We start from the raw sequence: 22752 nt of genomic DNA, 5'->3' as shown, positions 1-22752 counted from the left end.
GAGTTAATGTGACTTTTAAGGCGTATTTTCTTACTTTGCTGATACAGTACTGCATTGTTTTTAATGTAACTGCTGTGAGCAGCGAATGTCTTACACTGAGGAACTTTAAATGGCAGGTTTGTGTCAACACAAATTCACGTATGTTTTTAACGCTTTGGTCTGTGCTGAACATTAGCAGCAATTCATGTCTCCTACTGGCAACGTGAATAAAGCAATTATTTTTAGATAAATATTTGTGTGAAGGTGACGGAGAGGAAATGTGCTGATGCCTCCACTGATTCTGACAGCTGCGTGATGACGCGTTCTCTCAGCACCTCTTTGCACTTTTGCAGATTTTACTGACGTCTTTCAAACCTAAGGATAAATATTTTAAAAGTGGGATTTTAGCTGTTTCATTTCTGTTTCTGTTAGTCATCCAGTTTGTTCTGCTCTCTCCGATTTTCCTGTGATTCTTATTTTTATTTTTACATTCAACACAAAACACTGAATCTAAGCAGAATCAGTTCATTCACATTGCTCTTCCCCCCATCAGATGATTCATTCACTTGCAGTTTGTAGATCTGGCTTTCTATCTGTAAGTATAAACAGTGAACATAATCTCTCTTGATCCAAACAAGAAGTAGACTTTAATCATTTAAGAAGACATAGATAAGAGAAGACAAGATAAATGAAACAGCTGTGTTGAGTGAGTGCTGATTTATTTTAACTTAAACATAAAAAGGTTTTGGCACAGATTTCAAACTGCAGAATAACACGGAGGTTCACATTTTTAGATAATAAAAGAATTTAAATCACGGGTTGAAATTACACCTGACTTTCAGCAGAGTCTGTAGAAAAGAAAGACCAATTTGGGATAATTTGGTGCAGTCTGGGATCTTGCTGCACTCTAAAAAGAAAATAGTTGATCCAACTTAATTGAATTGCTTCAATTGGTAACAAGTAATTCAATTAATTTTATCCAACCTAATTTATTAAGTTTGGTTAACTTGACAAATTTAAGTCAGTCTTAATCAATTCATTTACTTTATTCCAAATAAAAAATTTAAATCCATCTTACTTAATTTTATAGAAAGTCAACTCAAAATTTTAAGTTGTTCCAACTTAAAAAACTAAACTACCCCAAATTAAATTATCACTCACATTTTACTTAAAATATAGCTTGCATTTAAATCATTTTAAAAGTTTTTTTTAGCATGTTATTTTAGTTTTTAAAATAGGAGTAAAATACCTTCATGCTACTCAGAAATTCCACTCAGTTAAAATAATAAATCTACACAAATGGAACATTTTAAATTTTATTGTGAAAACATCACAAACTTACAGGTTTTTCACAAAATATTATGCATTAAACATGCTACACAAATCTTTTGAAACTTCATAAGGGATATTACATTTCAGCGACCTGCTAGATCAGAGGTGCCCAAGTCCAGTTCTGGAGAGCCATCATCTTGCAACTTTCAGATGCATCCCATCTCCAATACATCTGAATCAAATGAACTGCTCATTACAACGCCTCTGCTGAGCTGAATGTCTGCTGGTGTGTAAATTCAGAAATTAGCTTCAGGTGGTATTGAAATAGGGTCCATCTGAAAGTTGCACAATGGTAGCTCTCCTGGACAAGACTTGGACACCCCTGTGTGAGGTTGTAGAATACACAAGTATTCCTCAGGAAAAATTTTTTGCTTTTTTAGATTTAACACAAGTCCTCCTAAAAAAGAAAATCCACACTCTTAAACCGTAACATTTGCTGAGAACATGTTTTTGACATAAAATATGATGACACTAGTGACTATTTTTACACTGAAAACAAGAGCAATACCCAAAAAATATTTAGGCAAGTTTTCAAACAAAGATGTGGTGTAATAGCTGCCTAGTTTAAACCAAGTCCGTTAATTTAACTGACACCAGAAAAGAACAGAATAGTAAACATTATGATCTAGATCCATTCAACCTCCTTCAAAAAACACTGAACAAATCTGTTGATTCAAATTTTAAAAAAAAATGCAAAAAGAAAATTCTGTGAAAATGTCCACAAACTGCAGCAGCCTACTACTTTCCTACTTTAATTTTTCCCCCTTAACTTGTATTTTTTCCCCACACAAAACCAAAGAGATGAACCATGTAACTTTATGAAATGTCAAAAACAAAAAAGACCTACTCCCAAAATGATAATGTTCATCACAACCTCATCAGTAAACATCCTCCAGAAATACCGGTCAATTGTTATCCAGTAAACTCTGTATTACTTGTGGCTTTAATATGAACAATGTCCCAAAAGAAGTTCACAAAGTGCAGTTCCTTGAGGTGTTAAGCTTCCAAAACATGGCGTTCTTCTGTCCAAACAAAGAAGACTGAAGATCTTCTGTCCTGTTGCACAACATGCCAGTGTCTTTACTGTGAGGTCTGAAGTCTTCCAAACAAATTTTGAACTTTGGGAGACATCTTGTGCTGCTCAAGCTGCATGAAGATTTTTTGGAACACTTCAAATGTGAAGCGCAGAGCCTTTGGATAAGCCAAGTTAAGGGAATATATCAAACCCAGAAGCAGGGCACATGCTGAGGCAACTGAAGTCAGGTCCTGCAACACCTCCACTCCCTCAATGACGATGCCAATGTCTTCTGGGGGTTCTTTCAATCCCTCTCCCTCCTTCCGAATCACAAACACTGCCATGGTGAGTTGTTTGAGTTCCATCTGGGCATCATCTCCGCTGCTGCCCTGTAGTGAGTTAAAATTTGAACACTGTAATTAATCTCTCACTACAGAATTTGGAAAATAAAAGCCTTGTAAATGTAAGCACCAAGTATAAGATGTACAGCTTGTGAATTGAAGAGTGGTTTACGGCATTTGAAATATCCTTGATAAATTTTCCAAGTTCAAAGTTGCTTTACAAATTGAATAACTCAAAGGGTGATTTTTAATGTTTTTGAAAAGATAATACATGTATAGCTTTATATATGTTCCATCATATTACAGGCTTTAGCTTAAAAACCAATTTCTTAGATTTTATATCAAAGCAGAATACTGATCCAGCCAATGGTCATCTTAGGGTGGAACTCAATACAAAATGCATATTTGTGTTGCTTGTCAGATATTTTGGAGCTGGTATCAAAATACCATGACTCTAAAACATATTCTTATTAACTTGTTTGGCATATTGGTAAACAAGAAATGAAGTTGATGTGCTCTGCTGAACAGCAAATTCACCATTTCTGGATTTAAGCAGGATACAGCCATGTTAAATTTACATTTCTGACACCAAATCTGCCCCATTTTTTCAAACAGATGTTCACATTTAGAAAAGCCAGTCCATAAATCATTTAAGAAGGTAAAAACAACTGACATTGAATTTGTCCATTTGCTTGAATGGGATGAGATGCAACTTTAAACCTTTAAAAACTTACACAGTATTCCTTAATAAGGTCTTTTGCATCCTCTCCAAGAAAGGTGACGAGCCCTTTCAGAACACATTCCCTTCGAATCCCAATGTCTTCAACCTGGAGAAAAGTTATCGTTATCAATATTTCATATCTGAAGAGATTCATGACATAACTAATATATTTGGGCTGTTCACAATAGCAAAGACCTATCAGATGCCATAATGTACAGCCCACAAGTCCACTGTGTTTTAATGCTGCACTTCAAAATTATTCATAGTCCACCTCTGCCACATTTTATCCTTCACATCTCAATTTGTGAAACTAGACTGTATTGTTAAGGTTAAGGCTTTTTCTTAGCACAATCTACCAGAGCTAGTGAATATCATTTTCCATTAAAGAGATCTCTTACAGCATAGAATTGATACAAGTTTAACATTTAAAAATGTTAAAATTTAAAAGCAATAGATGCTCAAAAATTTGGCTAAATTGCACCGGTTTCTGGCAAGTTGGATAGAAAGGTGTATTTTATTGAATTCATGAATAAACCAGAATACAAACTTACTATAACAACTAAATGCAGCAGAAATACATGACAGGCAAACTTGCTTTTCTTCAAATGATATCAACTTTGCACAGAAAGTGTATCAAGTATTATAATTAAAACAAAGTCTGAAAGTAACTAATCACTTTAAGTTCTTTGTTTTAAATGGAAAAAGGTAAATGGCCATAGCTTATTTCACTGTGTCCATATTGATGATATGCATACCTCATCATAAGTTCTCATGATGCCAGCCATTTTTGCACGTGTTGCTCCTCCTTTGGCCTGGATGACTTTAATCAGCTGACTTGAGTGCCTGTCCAACTGGGCCAAGAACGTCTGCTCAAGGGGAAGAGCCATGAGCCTCTGGAACTCCGCATTAATCTGTGAAACAAAAAAAAAATTACTATGTTAAAAAAAATTACTTAAAGTAAATACTCAATCATTCCCAAAGTCTAAGTTCAAAAACCTTGACATTTAATTTCAATCTGCATTACTACCTCTTTCTGTTGGAACAGAGCAGGCCATCTGTCCTTGAAATCCTCTATACCAGGTTCTTCATTCACCACCTCCTGACGCCTGTAGGCAAAGGTACGAGCCATTTTCTCCGCAATGACCCTGTCATTGTTCCTCCTTTTGAGTGCTGCCAAGAGTTCAATTCTCTCTTTTTCCATGCTTTCTTGTGTTTCTCCCAATGGAAAGGATGGATAAAAGTTGGCTTCAGCTCGTCTTGGCTTCTTTATTTTTGCAGCAGGAGAAACAGAAATACTAGCTTTGGATTTAAGAGAGTTTACAGACAACTCTGGACATCCTTGTGATTTGAGTAGAGTCCTGTAGTTTCCCATTTTGTACTTCAGCCTTTGCTTCCAACCGTAGCAACCATTGAATGAACCGGGCTCTTTTAAACACGGATGTTTTTTAACCAAGGCCTCTGCAACTACACAGAACTGTGCATCCTCTGGGTAGGCTCTGTATCTGTAGATCTCTTCTACTAATCTATTTAGGATGTCAGTCTTCATTCGGGAGGTGACTGTCAACATTTTGTTGTTTGCTTGATACTCAGAATTCCCCTTCTCTAGCTGACGTTCAGTGTCATATGAAAATATGGGAATGGGAAAGTTGGCTGGCCATTGTTGTGTTCGCGATGACAAGGGTTCAGGGGAGGAGAGGATTATAGTGTCATTTGAGGCTAAAGAACTGCTGTCGTCAGAGTGAACTGTAGAACAAGATGGAGCTGTTTCAATGACATCAACAAAAGTTTGAATGGCTTTTTCTTGAATCACCTTGACTGTTCCCAAGTCCTCCAGGTCAGAAGTTGAGCTGAGGTTGAAGAAGTCATTACCAAAGTCTTTGTCCATATATTGCAATCTGACATTGGTCTTTAAACCAAAGGTATCCTTCACCTTGCTGAGAAGCTCATCCAGAGAGTCTGGTATGCCATCTGGAAGAGTCAGTTTTTCAGTGTTGCTCTCTCCTAGAATCACCTTCAGTCTTGCAGGTTTTGAACTTGCCATGACAATCTGAGAAAAGGGTACATACAGAGTTAAGCAATGCTGGTCGCTATTTAAAGTCATTACAAAATATTTTATATACATTATTAGTCAAATGTTTGGACATTTGCTTGTAGAGGGCCAAAAAAATATTAAGGTAGTTATTAAAATATTACTGTATTTTAAGTTCAGCCATACAAACACAAAAGTCTTTTGTACCACGCATTTAATTTTTTGTACAATCTTGTATTACCTCACCCTTAAACGTGAATATATCTTTTCACAGTAACAAGACGTATTCCTCTAATTCTGTAGTCTTCCAGCGGGTATACATCTGTTAGGTCTTGTAGCTCAACCAGTTTCAGTTCTTTGTCTGATGTTTTCAGCTCATAAGATCTGTAATGCTCAACATACCACCCCTCAAGTTTTCTGACCAGAAAGAATAACTGGTTTGCCAGGATCACCATTTGGATTATTTCAATGAACTCTGGTAATCCTCCTAATGAGCCATGGATCAAGATCATCCCGCATCTGTACTTCAGTCCATTAAATGTTGCACTTTTAGTCATGCACACTGTGGCCAGATTTGAAAACTTCTGTTTTAGAGCATTTACTATTCCCTTGTCGAGAACATCAGTTGTTACTGTGGAAACATTTGTAACTTCCAAAAGAGGTTTAGGAAAACCAGATAAATGCAAATGATGTGCCATCTGATACTGGTGTCTCTCTGCAAGGGAACAGAGGACATTTTTAAAGCACTTGATATTTCGTGCAACTCTTTTAAAAAAGCTATGCTTAGCTTCAAAGCGCATGGACCATAAGGCTACTAAAGGACCAAATTGGCGAATCAAGTGCGGGTAATGTTCCAAGAAATGGTGTTTTGGTTTAAGGTCACAATTAGGAAAAACCTCCTGGAATTGTGTTCTGTGCTCTGAGATCTTAAAGTCAAGGTAAGCAATAGAGTCCTCTGTGTGAATAGGACAGACCACAAGATCAACAATGTCCCTTAAGTCTGTTAAGATCTGCCAAGCTGGCTCTTCATGTTGCACTCTGTGTCCAATCAACAAAGGTAAAAATCTGATCAAACTCCAATTCTCATGTGCATTACCCCCAACACTTTTTTTGGCTTCAAAATTGAGAGCAATTGGATGAGGTCGATTAGTTTTATCAGTCCCCTTAAAATTGAAAGATGCTATTGCGTCATTCAGTGATACCAATGTGAAATATTTTTTCTTAATCAAAACACCCAGACACAAAGCTAATTCAAAAGGAACAACTCCTTCAAAAAGGTCATGCACAATGTCTGGAGGAAGACCTGTGGTAATGTCAAAATACAATAAATGTGATAAAATGGAAGTTGATTTGACACCCTGATAACTTGGAAATTCACGTTCCTGAAGAATTTTTAAGTGATCTGCATGAATGCTTTTCGTTCTCAGGGTAAATGCACCACTTCTAACCTCTGTAGTTTGAATGTCTGTTTTAACTGCCAAACAAAACCTACATATGTATGACCCTGTGAAGTTCTCTACAAAGCCACCAAGACTGTGGGCAGCAAGATTATCTGCAACCACGCACTGAACTGTGCCTTTTACAGCTCTACCCAACTTTGACACAAAGACCCCTTCTTGTTCCAAAATCACAAGCTCATTAAGTAAAGGTTCTAAAACCTTCTCGTAACCATAGCACTTCAAATCATTAGTTTTGATTAAAGCAGCCAGGTAAATGGAAGACAAGTTAGAATTACACCCCTGTGGCAAATTACCAAGAATCCAGTATAAGCCACAAATTTTATGCTTCCGTTTAGATGTACCGAGAGGGTTGCATATTTCAAAATCATCAATATACAATATCAATGAAATGCTCTCCTCCTTACACAAAAGCTCATTTTCACTAAAAAATGACCCGTCATAGAAAGACCTATATGTATGAACACTACTTCTTTGTAGTAGTTTATTCACACAATTTAAATTATCAGTCTGATCCAAGATAACCTCACAGTCAAGAACTTGCTGCAAAGACTTTAGGATTGATACATACTGGAATGACTTATTATTTTTTTTATCAAGAATATATTCTTCAGGTTCTACCACTTTAAAATGTCTTTTATAGAATTGTTTTCGTCTCCAAGCACTAGAAAGGGAGCCTTTATCTCCTATTGCTTTGTTTACAGGGTTTGTTTCACAGAGGGCCCTGGCAAGTTTTTCAATAACTGACTGGTCAAACTGGCAAAGGTGATCATGTAGTATTTGGGTTACAGTTCTGCATGTAACTGGCAGGGACAAAGAACCAATTAAATAGTTTAACTCCTGCAATAGTTCATCAATAGCTGCATTTGACACAAGAAAACTGCTTTCTAACTTTAGAAGAACTGATGCAAGTTTAAGTTCAATATCTCTCTGTAAGTTTTCAGAATCAGTCTCATTAAATGTGTGATCTTGATTAGCTTGTGCAGTACTGTCTTGATCAAAAATATCAGTACCAGAACTAACACACAATTCTTCACCACAGTCTAATTGTTTTTTTTCAGTAATCCCAGTCTTAAATGTATTGCTAATGTCAGAATGTTTTCTGTATTTATGACTTTTGTAGTTCTCGTAAATATTTGTTTGATAAACACAGTCCTGAAACACACACGTGACAGTTTCCTTGTTCTTGAGATGTTGAAATATATGTTGAAAAAAATCTCTCTCAGTGGAAAGTTGATTAAAATCACAAATGGGGCATTTGAATCTGGTTAAGTCTTTGGTAACTGTTTGTTTGACTGGATGATTTCTTGATAAATGGCTCAGTAAAGCATTCCAGGTCTTGAATCTACATGCACAACTTAAATATGAGCATGGATACGAATAACCCCGTCCATAATGCCTGTGGTCTAGTTTGTAGTGCTTGAGCAATTCAGATCTTCTGGAAAACACCCTCTTGCAGTCTTTGCATCTCCACATTAAGTGCAACACTAGAAGGACAAGAGAGGAACTTTGTTACCTATATGTTGCCAAATCTGAAGGCAAGGAAGATGAAACAAATATGGAGGCAAGAGTCAATTTTGAATACTGTGACAACCCTAGCCCCATGCAATACTTTAGATGATTGTTTTACTGCTTGGTAAAATATAGATTCAGAATGGATTTGTTACCATAACTATTTCACTGTTTTTAATACCATACTGAAAACACTCTATATTAATCAATGTCATATTGTTAGTATTGCAAGGAATTTTTTTAATGCACAAATACACATTTCTTAAATTGCCCTTCTCAGTTGCATATTCCTTAGGATGGGAGTAAGCTTTTTTTAATGACTCCACAGTATTTTTAGGTTGTAATTTTAAATTTTTTGTGTGCATATATATCCACAAATATATATGCATGTCTGTTTGTGTGAATAAATTGCCTGTCACTTTCTGCTGTTGCACTGGAAATTTCCCACTGAAGGACAATAAATGTCATTTCTATTCTTATTTTATATCTGTCCACTATTTAGTGTTAAAAATTACAGTAACTTTAGATATTGGTGGGAAAAAATGCTTATTTGACTATAATCAGTTCTCCACTGCAAGGGCAGCTTCCCTCTCCCCAGCCACCTCCCCACTTGTGTGAATCCTGAAGACTTTGCATTTTAGAGCACACATATTTCATATTATCAAAATAGCATATTCATTTTGCATTTAACTTTTTTTTCTAAAATTAGAAGCTTGATGATATTACATGAATCCTTTATGAAGAAAATATGGCTCACCTTATGTGGTTTGATGATTCTTGGTTCTAGGCCTGGAAAGAGAAGTGGGTAAAAGAAGTTAATACAACAGGGTTCTAGCCAGAAATGCTAATGCCTGAAATTTTCATTTGATCTTAATTTTTCTTCTTTCTTTTCCTCGCGTTCATGCCGGTTGTCATTTCGATTTCTGTAGCCGGTGAAATCAAGGGCGCGGACGACCATAGGGAGATCAAACATGCACATTGTGAACTGTCCGTGCGCTGTGGTAGATTGCAAATTGCAGAGAAATAATACAGGGCAAGAAGCGATCTAGCCGGGGCGGAGTCTGTGGGGCAGGCTACTAAATGCAGAGCTCCGAAAGTGAAGCTGTGAAATCCTCAGCCCAGCCCGAGGGCGTCTCAGCCCGGCCCAGTGCCTGGGGATCAACGGCTAGCTAGAACACTCCGCAATGTTCCTACAGACACAATTTGCTTTTTTAAGAGAAATGACACCTGATGGATTCTTAGCGCTGTCAGGATATTATGCGTTTTATATTATGTCGCCAGTAAGCAGCATGAGAAAACTGGAAAAAATGGCTTCACCGGCTGCAGCTAACAGTGATTAGCACAGTGGAGTTGCATCACATTAAATTAGTTTTGCACAGAACACCCCCACCTCTGTAATTTCAAGTTAGGTTTTTTAGCGTAAAAGTACACATACAAAATAAACATTCAGTCTGACTCAGAGTAGTTATGTTAAAACATGTTGAGATTTGAACCGCCGAACAGCGCGGCTAATTACAATTAGCAAATGTGTTAAGAGCAAATAACTGATGACACTTCGACGTTAAACACAGTTCAATGTTTCAAATTTAAGTTAGAAAAAGTTTTAAATATTTTTACACCGTTTATTTAATGTTTGGTTATGGTGGGGCAGCATACTTACTGTTTTATCTGAATCTCGTCGACAGTCAATGCTCAGAAGAAATGGCGGTCGGTACCAGAGATGCAGGATTTGCCCCGGGCGGAGCTTACGTAATGACGTCAGACGTAAAGCTGCATTAAACTTAATTGTTTCACTTCGACTCAAATTAAAAAGTTCGTTTGAGATAAAATGCGTGATTGTTAAGTTAATTGAACTCATGAAAGCAAGTTGTCATAACTAAAGTAAAAGAATTAAGTCAGGTTAATGTAAATAAGTCCATAACATGAACTACAGCCCAAATACACTTTTTAGAGTGTGCATTGGTCTCCCTGTGCATGTGTGAGTCTCTCTGGGTACTCTGGCTTCCTCCCACTGTCCAAAATCATGACTGCAAAGTTATTTGGTCTCTCTAAATGGTCCTTGCATATGATTGTGTGTGTGTGTGTGTGGGGGGGGGGGATATACACATGGTTGTTTGTCCTTTGTTGTCTTGTGATAGACCGGCGATGATGTCCAGCCTGTTCCCTGTCTCTTGCCTATTGACCACTGGAGATGGGCTGACACCCCAATATAGAGAATTGATGGATAGATTAATATCCATGCATTTAATTCTGTATTATAAAATTAAATGTTAAATAAGCCAAATAAATTAGTTAGGCTAGGTTGTTAGGGATTAGAACAGGGATGGGCAATCCTGGTCCTTGAGGGTCGGTGTCCTGCAACTCTTAGACGTCTCCCTGGTCCAGTGTTTCTCAATTCCGGTCCTCAGGCCTTCCTGCCCTGCATGTTTTAGGTGTTTCCCTTCTGCCACACACCTGGATTGAATCTTTGGGTGATTAACAGGCTTCTGCAGTACTTGGCGGCTGCAGAAGACGTCATGCAATCATTTGAATCAGCTGTTCTGGTATAGAGGCACATCTGAAACATGCAGAGCAGGGGGGCCTGAGGACTGGAATTGAGAAGCACTGCGCCTGGTCCAACACACTTGAATCCAACAGCTGAATCGCCTCCTAGGTGCAGTCAAGTTCTCCAGAGTCCTGCTAATAACCTCATTATTTGACTCAGGTGTGTTGAAGTAGAGATACATCTAAAAGTTGCAGGAGACCGGCCCTCGAGGCCTGGAGTTGCCCACCCCTGAATTAGAACAAACTTAGAAAAGAAAAACTACTCTAGCAACTACTTTTTAGACTCCTATTCTTCCAACCAAGAAAAGAAATTAGATACTTATACTTATCTAGCAACCCTGAACAGGAGTATTTAGTTTATCAACATTATTATATTCTTTCCTTTGGTTTGTTATTTTGTTCCTTTTAATTCTTGTAAAGTTCTTTGAATTGCCTCTGCTGCTGAAAATGTGCTATATAAATAAAATGACCTTTTACCTTTGGTGAAATCAATGTTCAGAAAATGTTACAGCAACAAATCAAATATCAATAACTGATAAGAATTGAACAGAAAGTTCTGGTTTTACATTTGCTGAATGTAGAAATGTTATCAATTGCACTGAAAAAACAATCTTGCCAAAAGGTTTCTTTATGTTGGACATAATTTGTTTTTCAGAAATGTGAAACATTAATGACTGAAATCCATCATCTTATGAAACAACACAATAAGATCCAGTCTATAGAGGAGAAAGTCATCAACATCTGTCAGCTGGTTTAAAGTTGCTTTAAAATACGTTAACAGGTTATTAAGACTGTTGTCTACTTCGTGCTGTCAGACCAGTTCTAGTTCAGTGATTTCTTGATGCTACACAGCAGGTGTAAGAATCTAAAAATACGGCTTACCACTATTAATCCTTTTTAGAGACAGTTAGCAGTATTTGTCAATTTCAAGTTTGAACGAAACATCTGCACAATGAACAAACAGCAGGCTAAAAGCCCATTCTTGAAATTGCCCAAAAGCGTGATTATAACCGAATATTTCAAATCTACAAGCTCACCATGATCAAGTCCAGATGCTTCTGATTGTGAAGCTCACAGTTTCACTGCTGAAGACAATAATGTTATGGAAATAGTAGCAGAACATTTTAAGTTCCCTCTAGGAAGCATTGTAAACCTTTAACGAAGACACCTAGGATTAGAAAGTTAAGTTCACTGGATCTGTTAAGTTCACCAAAGTTTGACTTTGGTATTTGTGCTGCACAAGAAATATGATATCTCTGAACGGAGAAAAAGTTAATGTTCTCACTCACACTTGGCAGCAAAGACTTACTGAACAACTCGCCTGACAAGTAGCAGATTTATGTTAAAGTCCTGAAGAATTAGAACAAGCCACAAACTATTTAGTTCTCTATTAGGAAATACTATCTCTTTATTTATTATTATTATTATTTTTATTTCTGTGAGATGTGTGAGAGGACTGGCAGACCACTAAGATTTGGTATTTCTTCACAGTTCAACTTTGATGGTATTTTTTGGATTATTGTCATGTTGCAGGTAAATTCTGCTTCTGTTAGCATCAATCAGACAAATGATTATAAAAATAAAAGAAGATGAGTAAATTTAAGTTTGAATAAAACATTACTGAGGAGGAGGTTACGTAAATCTTCTTTATATGTGATAAAATTGTGTTTTACAAGCTTAGAATAGCCACAGGCTACAGGAAAAAAACAAATCTATCAGTGTTGATAGTTAACTGCATGCATGCATTTGCTTGTCTTGCTACTTTATCAAATTACATTCAGAGACTGTAACGTTTTCAATTTTAAATATTCCGCAGCTTCTGGTAATGAAAAAGAAATGATACTGAAACACACTGCTCACGTCAAGAGTTGGTAAAAGTTATTCTGTGACAATAGATCACTGCTGCTCCTGACATGATGGATCCTCGGCGATGCTCCAGCATTCCTACCGGCTTAGTGCTGAGTTTGAAACACAGACAAATTAAATATTGCTTTCATTCATGATTAAAAGCGATCAGTTCGTTGTTTTTTTGGAACATTAAATCTCATCACTAAAGCTTAAGTTCCCTGTCTGTATCTGAGAGCGTGCTGGCTCTGGTCGGTGGCAGCCTGTTCATCAAACAGATGAGAGGATTTGTTGCCACGGTGATGAAAGAGACAATTGCTCAACTTTCTCCTCGACACTTAAGCCTCCTTTGATTCAAGCAGAGGGAACTTTCATTTGCTACTTTCCTCTCCTTAAACACTCTGTGCACCTTGTCTGCCTCAGCACTCTGCAGCTTTACGTGACCTAACAGCCATCATGGTTTGCTGGCACTTTTAATGAGCTTGGTCCGAGGCGGGTTTGAGGTTACCTTTACTGGAAATGGGGCCCACGTGTCGCGCGCCTCTGTTGGGATCATTTTACACTTCTTCGCACTCCGGCGGATGAATCCCTGACACATGTACGATCACTGTGTGATGTATTATCTCTGAAAATGAGTGTAGCCACTTCTGAGGTCATGTTGACAGCAGGATTATGTCTGACAGGTTTAAAGCAGGGTAATGACTCAGGAGATACAATCTCAGAGGAACAGTGGACTCAGGTACCTTCTTAAAACACAGATCGCTTCCTGCTGAGTGCTTATTACACCATGGATGTTTAAGATCATAAAAACTCACAGATGTCTTCTTTTTTTCCTACTTAAATGTTTGTTGTTGTTTGTTTTTTTTTTGGCTGCAGTGGCCTTTAACGTTATGAAAGCTTTAAAGTTATTAAAGCCAATACTGAGATGGCAATAAAGTGAGTTGTGAGCGAGCAGGAAGACATGATAAATGGGCCAGGACTTGTTATATGAGACGCTCACTTTGGGTCCAACGTCAAATCCACTGCTGACCAAGAAAATAATAATAATAATAATAATAGACATAAAAGCCTTGTGACATTTATCAGAAAACATGTTGACGAGTCCCAAAACTTTTAGGGAAATATTCTGTAGACGGACGAGACAAAAGTTTAACTATTTGAAAGGAGCCTGACTTCGTTAATTCAGCATTTCAGAAAAAAGACATCATCCTCGGCGAAACATGATGATGAAATAAAGGTCTGCTTCAGGATCTGGGCAACTTCCTCTAATTGATTGAACCAAAATTTTTGATCTGAGCACAGGGTCAGTTTATAACCCTAAGCTCAAACAGACTTAAACAAGAAGGCGATCCAAAACTAACCAAGTTTATCTCTGAATAATTAAAAACAGCAAAACTAGCGCTTCATTGGCATAGTCCAAAAATATGGACATATTTCAAATTGAAATGTTATGACATGATATTAAATGGGCAGTTCATGCTTGAAAACCATCCATATGGGTGAATTAAAGCAATTCTGCAACAACAACAACAACAACAACAACAACAACAACACACACGAAACAATTCTGCAGAAAGAGGGGGCCATAATCCTTACACAGCAAGGTAAAAGGGTCTTTGCTGGTTATACCTTTTTTACAGAGAGCCAAGTTGGTTTGGATAACTTTTTTCTTTATTGCTGAACTTTAAAACACAAGAAGAAAACTTGAATGGGGTAAATCCTTCTTCACAAGATTACGTTTATTTAATTTAATCAGACAAATGAAAACATGAGGCAATGATTTGGCTTACCTTTGGCTTACCTAATCAAGCTGTTACTTTTGCCTTCTTTTGTCTCCACAGCAGCACATTTCACAGCAGGATGTCAAACTCCCCAAAGTTTTCCTTCCACAACAGCAGCAGGTATCAAGCCTTAACTCTTGAGGTCGGCCTGCACACCTGTGAACCCTGCAGGGCAACCTGCCAGCAGATGGAGACCCGTCAGGTTTGTAGCTGCCATGTTTTTTTTTTGTTTTTTTTTTTTTTAAATTAGGGTTTACTTTAAGAAAGAACATTTTTAGATGTATTAATCTGAGTAGGTATGAGTCACCTGCATTAGGCAGCTGTCAAAATGGTCTCAGTTTGGAAAACCAAAACAAAAAAAATAAAAAAATGAATGTAAGCCAAGAGCTGTTATTAGCAATAGTGATGGGATTTTATGATTTATCTGACATGGCAAAACAATCAATATGATAATCTTTCTTGCCATGTAAAGAAATGTGTCCTTTGTATTATTGGGATAATTAAATTAGCTTTAAATAAATGTAATGTTTCTTGTAAATATTTTGTGACTGTGAGATGGCTTTCTGCTGCACCCACTTGTACAAGTTCCCTTTGTTGTTGATCTGTAATAGCAAAGCTGAAACTTATCTCCTGGGGTTACCCACACATCTATTCGGTGGTATTTCTTAAAGTCGGCAATGTGGCTCAACACCCAGGGCGGCAAAACCTAGGCCTTTTAGGAAAAAAAAAACCAAAAAACAAAACCAAAAACTCATGTCTTTGTTGTATTTCAACAAATTTTCTATTTGACAATTGGCAAGATTTTGTCTGCCTTTGTTGTGAACAGTGTGAGAAAATATTGCTACTTCTGCACCTCTGGTAGCAGCTAATGATGCTGAGGTTGGAACCTGAGTCCCGTCATTTGATTTGTCTAAGTTTAAGGATAATTTCCTTGTTTTGGGGCTAATCTGGTTTCCATTTGATGATTCAAAAAGTACTTGAACTGGAAAAATCTGATCTGGATCATTCTTCACTCAATAGTCTTTCAAACAGTTTGAGATGTACTAAGCTAGAATTTATCGTAAATTTTGTTCCATTTCTGTTAATATATATGTCTTCTTATATTCATTTTGACATATCTCCACCTATATCTAATCCTATATATCTTGGTCCACCAAGTTGAATGGGTGTGCAGATGGAGGGGCACACACAGGGCACCATTCATGTAAAAACACTGCCAACCCACATTTCAGCTCCTCCACCGTCTGTTATTTAATTCAGGTAGTGGTTAAAATATTCCCCTTGGAAACGGGACACTCCTTTGTGACGGCAATATCAGTTCTCACTGATTCCTCATCCTCATGAATGACCTAATATGCCTTTGTGTGTCATGTAAACAGATATCGGTCCTGAAGCATGCTCTGTTTGATCATTCTTACAAAAATACTATACCAGAGTTATACATATATTTTCATTTGTATTAATATATATACTTTTGTCACTTTTTTTTTTACCTGATTCTTGAGAGGAATTGAAAAAGACACACAAAAAAACCTGGATGCACTGTGGTTATTAAAAGAGTGTTTGGAAAATTGGAGCTTTCAGTTTGAAAAACTTGCAAAGTTTCATCACAGAAAACTGATTTAGAGAGTCAGAGTTTTGAGTTTTACTGAAACGCAAACTTCAAAATCCAATTCTGCTGCCCTTGTTACTACTGTAACAACTGTAGAACCCTTATTTTAGAGAGCTTGAATGAACAAAATAACTACTGACTTTTTTTTTTTACAACCCTGACTAATTTATATGGGTTGTATTTTGTTTAAAATCTTTGAATCTAGTCTTTGGTTGGATAATAGCATTTTGGGATGAGCTCTTTGTTGCTATGCTAGTTCTGCTATTTGGATTTTCATTGTTATGGTTTTGTTTAGTAACTTAATCTTTTGATGTTCTGGGAAAAGTCAGAGATAAATTGGAGCAGTACAAATGAAGGTGCACTGAACTAGATCCAAAACCTAAGAAGCTCCGTCTTTTTATTTTGGATAAAATTGCCCTTAAATGATTATATATTCATACATAACATCCTACAATCTGCATTTTGCACACAAAATCTGGGGCATAGCAACAGTTTTAATAGTAAGATCACATCACATTAATATTTGACATTGATTGAATATGCAGAAAACTCCTGGAAAATATTGCACTCATGGAAGGTCAAGCTGTTTCTGAGTTTCAGCCTAGCTTGTCTTATCAGAAGTTTCCAAACCGAGATTGTACAGTTGTCAGTGTGGAGGTAATGATTCCTCGAAGGCAAACTGAAGGTTAGTATGTTCAGCCTGTTCTCTTTGATTTATGTGCATGTGGAGAAGAAAATTCCTGGATTTGTTTCAGGGAATTCTCAGGAGGTCTCTTGGAATTGCTGTTGCTATTTAGCTCATAAATAAAATAGAAAAAAAAGTCTCTGAAATCTGGGTGTAGACTGTTGCAAGTACATTATGTTCCTTGTATCTTCTTTGACACTGCAGATTAAAGAGGGCGAGGACATCTGCTTCCCCCAACAAGGGAGCGACCACTCCGGCCTGAGGACTTCAGCTCTGAGCAGGAGACACAGCGCTGACGGGACCATCAGCTCAGAACGCGCCCCGGCTGACCGCTTCCACCCGTACCGTCGACAGTTCAGCGACGGAGAGGTGGATGCTTCAGATTGCCTCCTTCAGAGCTCCTCTTCCCTCAGCAGCCTGCAGGAAGTGAACATTCTCGACACTGGTTCATGCAGCAGAGATGTACAAACAACCTGGGGCGAATACAGCGACAGCATTCAGGTTCCTAGATTTACCACACTGTCTGCTAGTTCAATAATCGATCTATCAAAAGCTTTTTACTATCAATAGGCTCATATTCTGCAGCACATATTAATGAACTTTAACAGGGGAAACATTTCTGTCAATTTTTTGTTACTCATGGTTCCCTCAAACGTTTTGCATATTTTCAGAATCTGTACCCAGAGCTGCCGGCTGTACCAGTGGAACCTTACGGCTCTCTGTCTCAAAGTTATCCATCCTATGACTCGATGAGCTCCATGCAGCAGGTAGCGCGCTTTAAATGATCGCTTGACAAACAGCACACGATGCAGTGGTTCATCGTTTGTTGTGCGTGTGCTCCACAGGTTTCAGCTAAACTGTTTCCTAATGCCGATCAGCCAGACGGCACCAAATATCCCCTTCAGAGTCTCTCCATTCAGCCACATCAGGAGAGGTCAACAGAAGCCCTCTTCCCCAAACCCATTTACTCCTACAGGTAACACAGCATCACATTTCACTACTGGGAATTTAGTTCTAAAGCACAGATGCATGTGGTTGGGCAGTATTAAATATAAATGCTGCGTTGTGTCAAATATAAGTGTAATTTGAAAACCTGTTTCCTTTTAATTGCTGCAGCATCTTGATTTTTATGGCTTTGAAGAACAGCAAAACAGGAAGTCTGCCGGTCAGTGAGATCTACAGCTTCATGACTGAACACTTCCCATATTTTAAGGTATTGGACACACTGAGCATTACATGCCCACTGCATTTCATTTCATAGTTTAAGGGAATATAAAGATCATACAATGTGAATGTGCAACATCTTTCAACATATGACTTTCACTAATGAATATTTACCCTTCTGCTACTTCTGCAAGTAAGCAATTTGTTTATTTTATTTAAACGCATCTGCTATTGCTGTGAGCATGTTGTTACTCTTTGTGTTTTGGAAACGACGACTCGGAGTTGAATAGAGTCATTTTAGCTAATTTGCCACATAAGTGAACTGTCAAAGATTATTGACTTCACATTTCTTGAAAGGGATAGTCAGTTAAACAAAATTACTTTCAGATAATGTAGGGACCTATATTTTAAAAATATATATGGTAAAAAAGCAGGAACAAGCAGTGCAACCAAAGTACAGTATTTGATTGAGGAATCAACAAAGCCGCCACAAAACTTGGACTTCCGTTTTATTTTATTGCATAAACATGTAATAACTAAAATGCACAGAGACCTGATCCTATTTTTGACCAAAATGTTTGTTCACAGCTTAATGCTTTGCTTTTCAACAGAAAAGAAAGAAGAACATTTTATAGCAAGATTTCAAAGATGAGGTCAAATGCAAGAAGAAAAAAGTTGCAGTAAAATTTGAAGCATTAGTAGGGAATCCATCCATCCGTTTGTCCTTCCCCAGATAATGGAGACTCGTTTTTATGTTGTGCTATTAATACACAAGACCATGCCAAAAACAAAAGGTTTGGATAAACCCCAAAATAAATAATGGATGGAAAAGATGAGAATCTTAAAAATTAGAAGATTACTGATTTTCTTTCTCCTCAATTTTTTTTAAACTTCATGTAAGCGCAACAACTCCTTGGATCAGTTAAACGGTAAAACATTACCTCAAAGAAGATGTTATTAATCATTTAATTGTTGGGTAATTGAATGTTTGCTCATCAACTTATAACACTAGGTGACTGTCTAAATAAATCCAAGTGGTACAAAACATTTGAGCGCAATTTGCCACTAATGGTTTATCTAATTCTGAAGGATTCTCTCAGGTTTGTCTGCTAAAGCTAATAACACATAAATGCCTGCCACAGGGTTTAATGTGAAGGAAGTAGCATACAGATGTGAGTGAATTTTAAAACTGCTTCCTGTTGCATTAATATTAAACACATTCGGCACCTGTGGGGTCAGAGCTCAGGTTGAACCCTGATTCTCAGATGAGTTGACACTCGGATCTGGAAAGAGCTCAAAAGTTTCCCACCATAAATATTAAAAAGGTGCCTTATACGCAATTACTGAGCCCATCGGCTATGATCTAGTGAAGCACACTGTTATCTATTTATTAAAATTTCTGCACTGATGGCTGATTTCCAAACAGGTGGCTAAAACCCGAGCTGCGGGGTCAGAAGGTTCAGGAGGATAAATAAAATGAAACTTCAGTGAAAAACCATGTTCACTGGATAAATTTTAAAGAAAAAAAAACCTGCTTGATGTTGCCAAGTATGTTTCACTAACGTTCGGCTCAGTAGGCACTTGTTATGGCATGCAGATTCAAATCAAAGAGAAGAGCAGATGTGGGCAAAAATGAACCCTGCAGGGAGGAGATTGATGTCCCTGCATTAATTGGTGAATTGTTAATAGTAACTAAAAAGTATGCTTTTATCATTTTTCCGCAACAGTAAAAGTTAATTTACTTCAAATATAAATCCATATAATGAACACATTTTTTTCCCCTTTTAAGATTATGCACTTTTAGCTACAATGTAGCAGCGAGGAAGCAGAAAGTGTGTCATCAGCCCCGAATCCAGGGAGATCAGCAGGATTCTCTTTTCTAATAATTTCACCGCAGCTAGAGAGAAACAGTACAAAAAGTTGGCACTAATCGTTAATGGTTCACTTCAAATTCCAGGCCTCGGGTTCAAGATCTTAAAGTGTAAGAATAATGATTTCCTAACACATTGCGTCTCTGTCTCTGCTCAGAACGCCCCTGACGGTTGGAAAAACTCGGTAAGACACAACCTTTCCCTGAACAAATGCTTTGAAAAGGTGGAGAACAAGAACGGCAACACTTCCCGTAAAGGCTGCCTTTGGGGTCTAAATCCAGCCAAGGTGGAGAAAATGCAGGAAGAGCTGCACAAATGGCGCCGCAAAGACCCCCAGACTATCCGCAGGAGCATGGCAAAGCCAGGTGAGGTAGAGAGACGGCAATGAAGACAACTGAGCTTATTGATGTGACCAGATCAAAGCGTTTTCATTTAAATTCATCATCTTTTAAAGTTGTCTTGTTCTATCCTCTCTTACAGAAGACTTTGACCGTCTGTTGGGAGAGAAGCCAGACAGATTAAGACCTTTTCCACCTTACCCAAGCACAAACACCACCACATTAAAAAGAGTGGCCCCTACGTACAGCCCCACCCCTTTACCTCTGAGCCCTACGCAGCCTCCACCGGCATGTCGACCCATTCCACAATCAGAGTACGCTCAGATTCAGCCCCACCAGCCCAGCTACCTTCCCCACACGACGCTCCAACCCAGCAACTCATTTGCCCTGTATTCACCCTGCGGACAACAGCCTGCAGCCGGCATCCCGTCACCCTCTAGATGTCTGAACTCACCCATAGCTGGGAAAATGCCACCTGTTTACAGGGTTGGACTGCCGGGAGAGTACAATGTTGACCTGAGGGGAATGCATGAGTTACTTCAAGATGGAGACACCAGCTATGACATAGACACACTCAACCCCAGTCTGACGGACCTTCAGCTGCAAGGTAAGCACGTCGTATTACAGGATGCCAAGATTTTCATGCCTGTAGAACTTTTTTTAGTCACAAACCACATACTTCAGCGTGGAAGAACACAATCTACAATAAGTTAATTGTAGATTGTACAAAGTACAAAGTACTTTGGTTCTACAAAGGATCCCACAGGGACATCTTTGCTGTCTAGAGATTGAACTGCTCAAACTCAAACAGATTGCACGAACAGCCCAGAACAGCTATTATTATTATGTCTTGCCACAAATTCTTAAATTTGGACTTTGACTAGGTCATTGGTTTGAATTAGACCATCCCATGCTAGTGCCAACTGTATATTTTAGGACTTTCTCCAACTGGAAGGTGAACATCCACCCCAGTTCAATGTCTTCTTCAACCTGTAACAAGTTTTCTCCCAGTTTTGCTCTGTATTTAGCTCCATCAGTCACCGATGTCTAGATTCAACCCACATGTCTGATTTTATTACTACTGCAGGAAACTTGTGGGAGGAGTTGAGGAAGGACAGCGTGGTGTCAGAGCCACATGGTCTGGCCACACATCTCTCCACCTCCTTTCCCCAGCAGGATCACCACCAACAGACCAGCTGCCTGCAGGCTTTCAGTCCCACGTTCGAGGGGAATGCTGGACCTCGCTGTAAAGCAGCATATGAGGACGAGGATGCAGACATAAGCTGCTGGAATGGACTACATCCTGTCGGATATTCAGGACTGGAGAGTTTGGCTGGATATCTGACCTCCTGTACCACCTCCATTTCCCTGATATAAACGGCTCTCCGCTTCCTCTGAGACTTTGCAAACTAATAAACATTTCTTCTTGTGTTCACTTTTTATGCTTATAAACCTAATCAGCTTTAAAACATTGTCAAACTGAGACATATCCGATGTATCGTTATTGAATGTGATTCATATATTTGTTTGCAGAGTTGTTTATTTATTTACTTTGAGCAAAATGTGTTTCAATTTTGATGTATCTTGTTTGTACTGTCACTTAAAGATTCAAAGAGTTTATTTTTGTTGTTATGGTTTCACCTCTTTAGTTGGCATTTTCAGTTTTAAATGCAGGCAAGTCCGTAAATTATTCCCTTACATATATTAGTTTGATTATCAAAGTGAAAATTAAAAAATGTTATCAGTTCATAAATGAAAACATAAACATGTACTCTTCTCAACATGTTTTTTTTTTAGCATTCACCATCCCATTTGATTAATCCTATGGAAGGTTTGATGTGCCTAAAATGTTAGATGTTCAGTTTTCACAAAGGTTAATTATAAAAAAACCATTTGCATTGATGTCTGATACTGGCATTCACTAAATGTATTCAGAATCAAGTACTCACACTCATATTTGATACTCAAAACCTAATCCACTTTCCTCCATGGGCTGTGCTGCACTGCAACTCAAACGCTAAACCATACCTCATACCAGGTGGCCTTAGTACCATTATTTGTAGACCTTCCCAATAATATAAACAAATGAAAAGAAAAAGCAGAAGAAACAGAAGAAGGGAAAAGTTATATGATGGTGGGGTAAAGATGTCTGTTGTACACAGATATTTCAGGTAAACATAAAGGATACTAAAAAAGCAAGGGCGAAAATGCTTCTTTTTAAAGGAGTAACTTGATAAAGTATTTAAAGACTAAACAATCCACATGTCGGGCTCTATTTATGACTTGCTAAAACAGCCAGAGACACTGTAGGCTTATAAAGAAGATCCACCCTGTTCTAAGCAAAATAAATGGCTTTAAACATTATTAAACATTTAAACGTATGAATGTTTAATAATACTTTCATTGAACACTTTTATAGAACAGTTCTTCCATGGCAAACTCTTTCATCCATGCCCTTGTTAATTTTGGTCTGTGCACCGCCATGTTGGAGCAGGAGCAGGAGAAGCCGAGCCCAACTCCTGACGA

At 38.0% G+C, this 22752-nt stretch overlaps 2 protein-coding genes across 10 annotated transcripts in view; one reads left to right on the top strand and one right to left on the bottom strand.

The window, feature by feature from the left end:
• Positions 1-22518, top strand: part of foxn1 (forkhead box N1) — a 32700-nt gene extending 10182 nt beyond the window's left edge. For 2 of the 3 annotated variants that reach the window (XM_023351516.1, XM_023351514.1), the window contains exons 2-9: positions 14617-14758; positions 17058-17354; positions 17525-17620; positions 17699-17829; positions 17970-18066; positions 20046-20253; positions 20369-20833; positions 21314-22518. In XM_023351516.1, coding sequence (XP_023207284.1) covers positions 14636-14758; positions 17058-17354; positions 17525-17620; positions 17699-17829; positions 17970-18066; positions 20046-20253; positions 20369-20833; positions 21314-21603 — 1707 coding nt within the window. In that variant the 5' untranslated portion in view covers positions 14617-14635 and the 3' untranslated portion in view covers positions 21604-22518. The remainder of the gene's footprint in view (positions 1-14616; positions 14759-17057; positions 17355-17524; positions 17621-17698; positions 17830-17969; positions 18067-20045; positions 20254-20368; positions 20834-21313) is intronic. The other variant, XM_023351515.1, reaches the window with a different exon arrangement.
• Positions 1314-10323, bottom strand: LOC111612003. 7 transcript variants are annotated; one of them, XR_002754358.1, is made up of 6 exons: positions 9144-10323; positions 5664-8361; positions 4416-5435; positions 4144-4299; positions 3402-3494; positions 1314-2715 (listed from the first exon to the last, which is right to left on the bottom strand). XR_002754358.1 is itself a non-coding variant. In XM_023351513.1 (6 exons), exons 2-6 carry the CDS (start codon positions 5354-5356, stop codon positions 2392-2394), a joined length of 1431 nt encoding a protein of 476 aa, XP_023207281.1. In that variant the 5' UTR covers positions 5357-5435; positions 5664-9124; the 3' UTR covers positions 1314-2391. The 7 variants fall into 7 exon arrangements, 4 of the variants coding, with proteins under 4 accessions (XP_023207281.1, XP_023207280.1, XP_023207279.1 ...); XR_002754360.1 differs by lacking the exon at positions 9144-10323 and having other exon boundaries at positions 4416-5235; positions 5319-5435; positions 5664-9135; XM_023351513.1 differs by lacking the exon at positions 9144-10323 and having other exon boundaries at positions 4416-5235; positions 5319-5435; positions 5664-9124.
• Positions 22519-22752: the final 234 nt, after the last annotated feature.

This window comes from Xiphophorus maculatus, chromosome 18 (genome assembly GCF_002775205.1).
Source record: "Xiphophorus maculatus strain JP 163 A chromosome 18, X_maculatus-5.0-male, whole genome shotgun sequence".
NCBI lineage: Eukaryota > Metazoa > Chordata > Actinopteri > Cyprinodontiformes > Poeciliidae > Xiphophorus > Xiphophorus maculatus.
The sequence above is the reverse complement of the archived record's forward strand: the minus strand, read 5'-3'. Positions and strand labels throughout refer to the sequence as shown.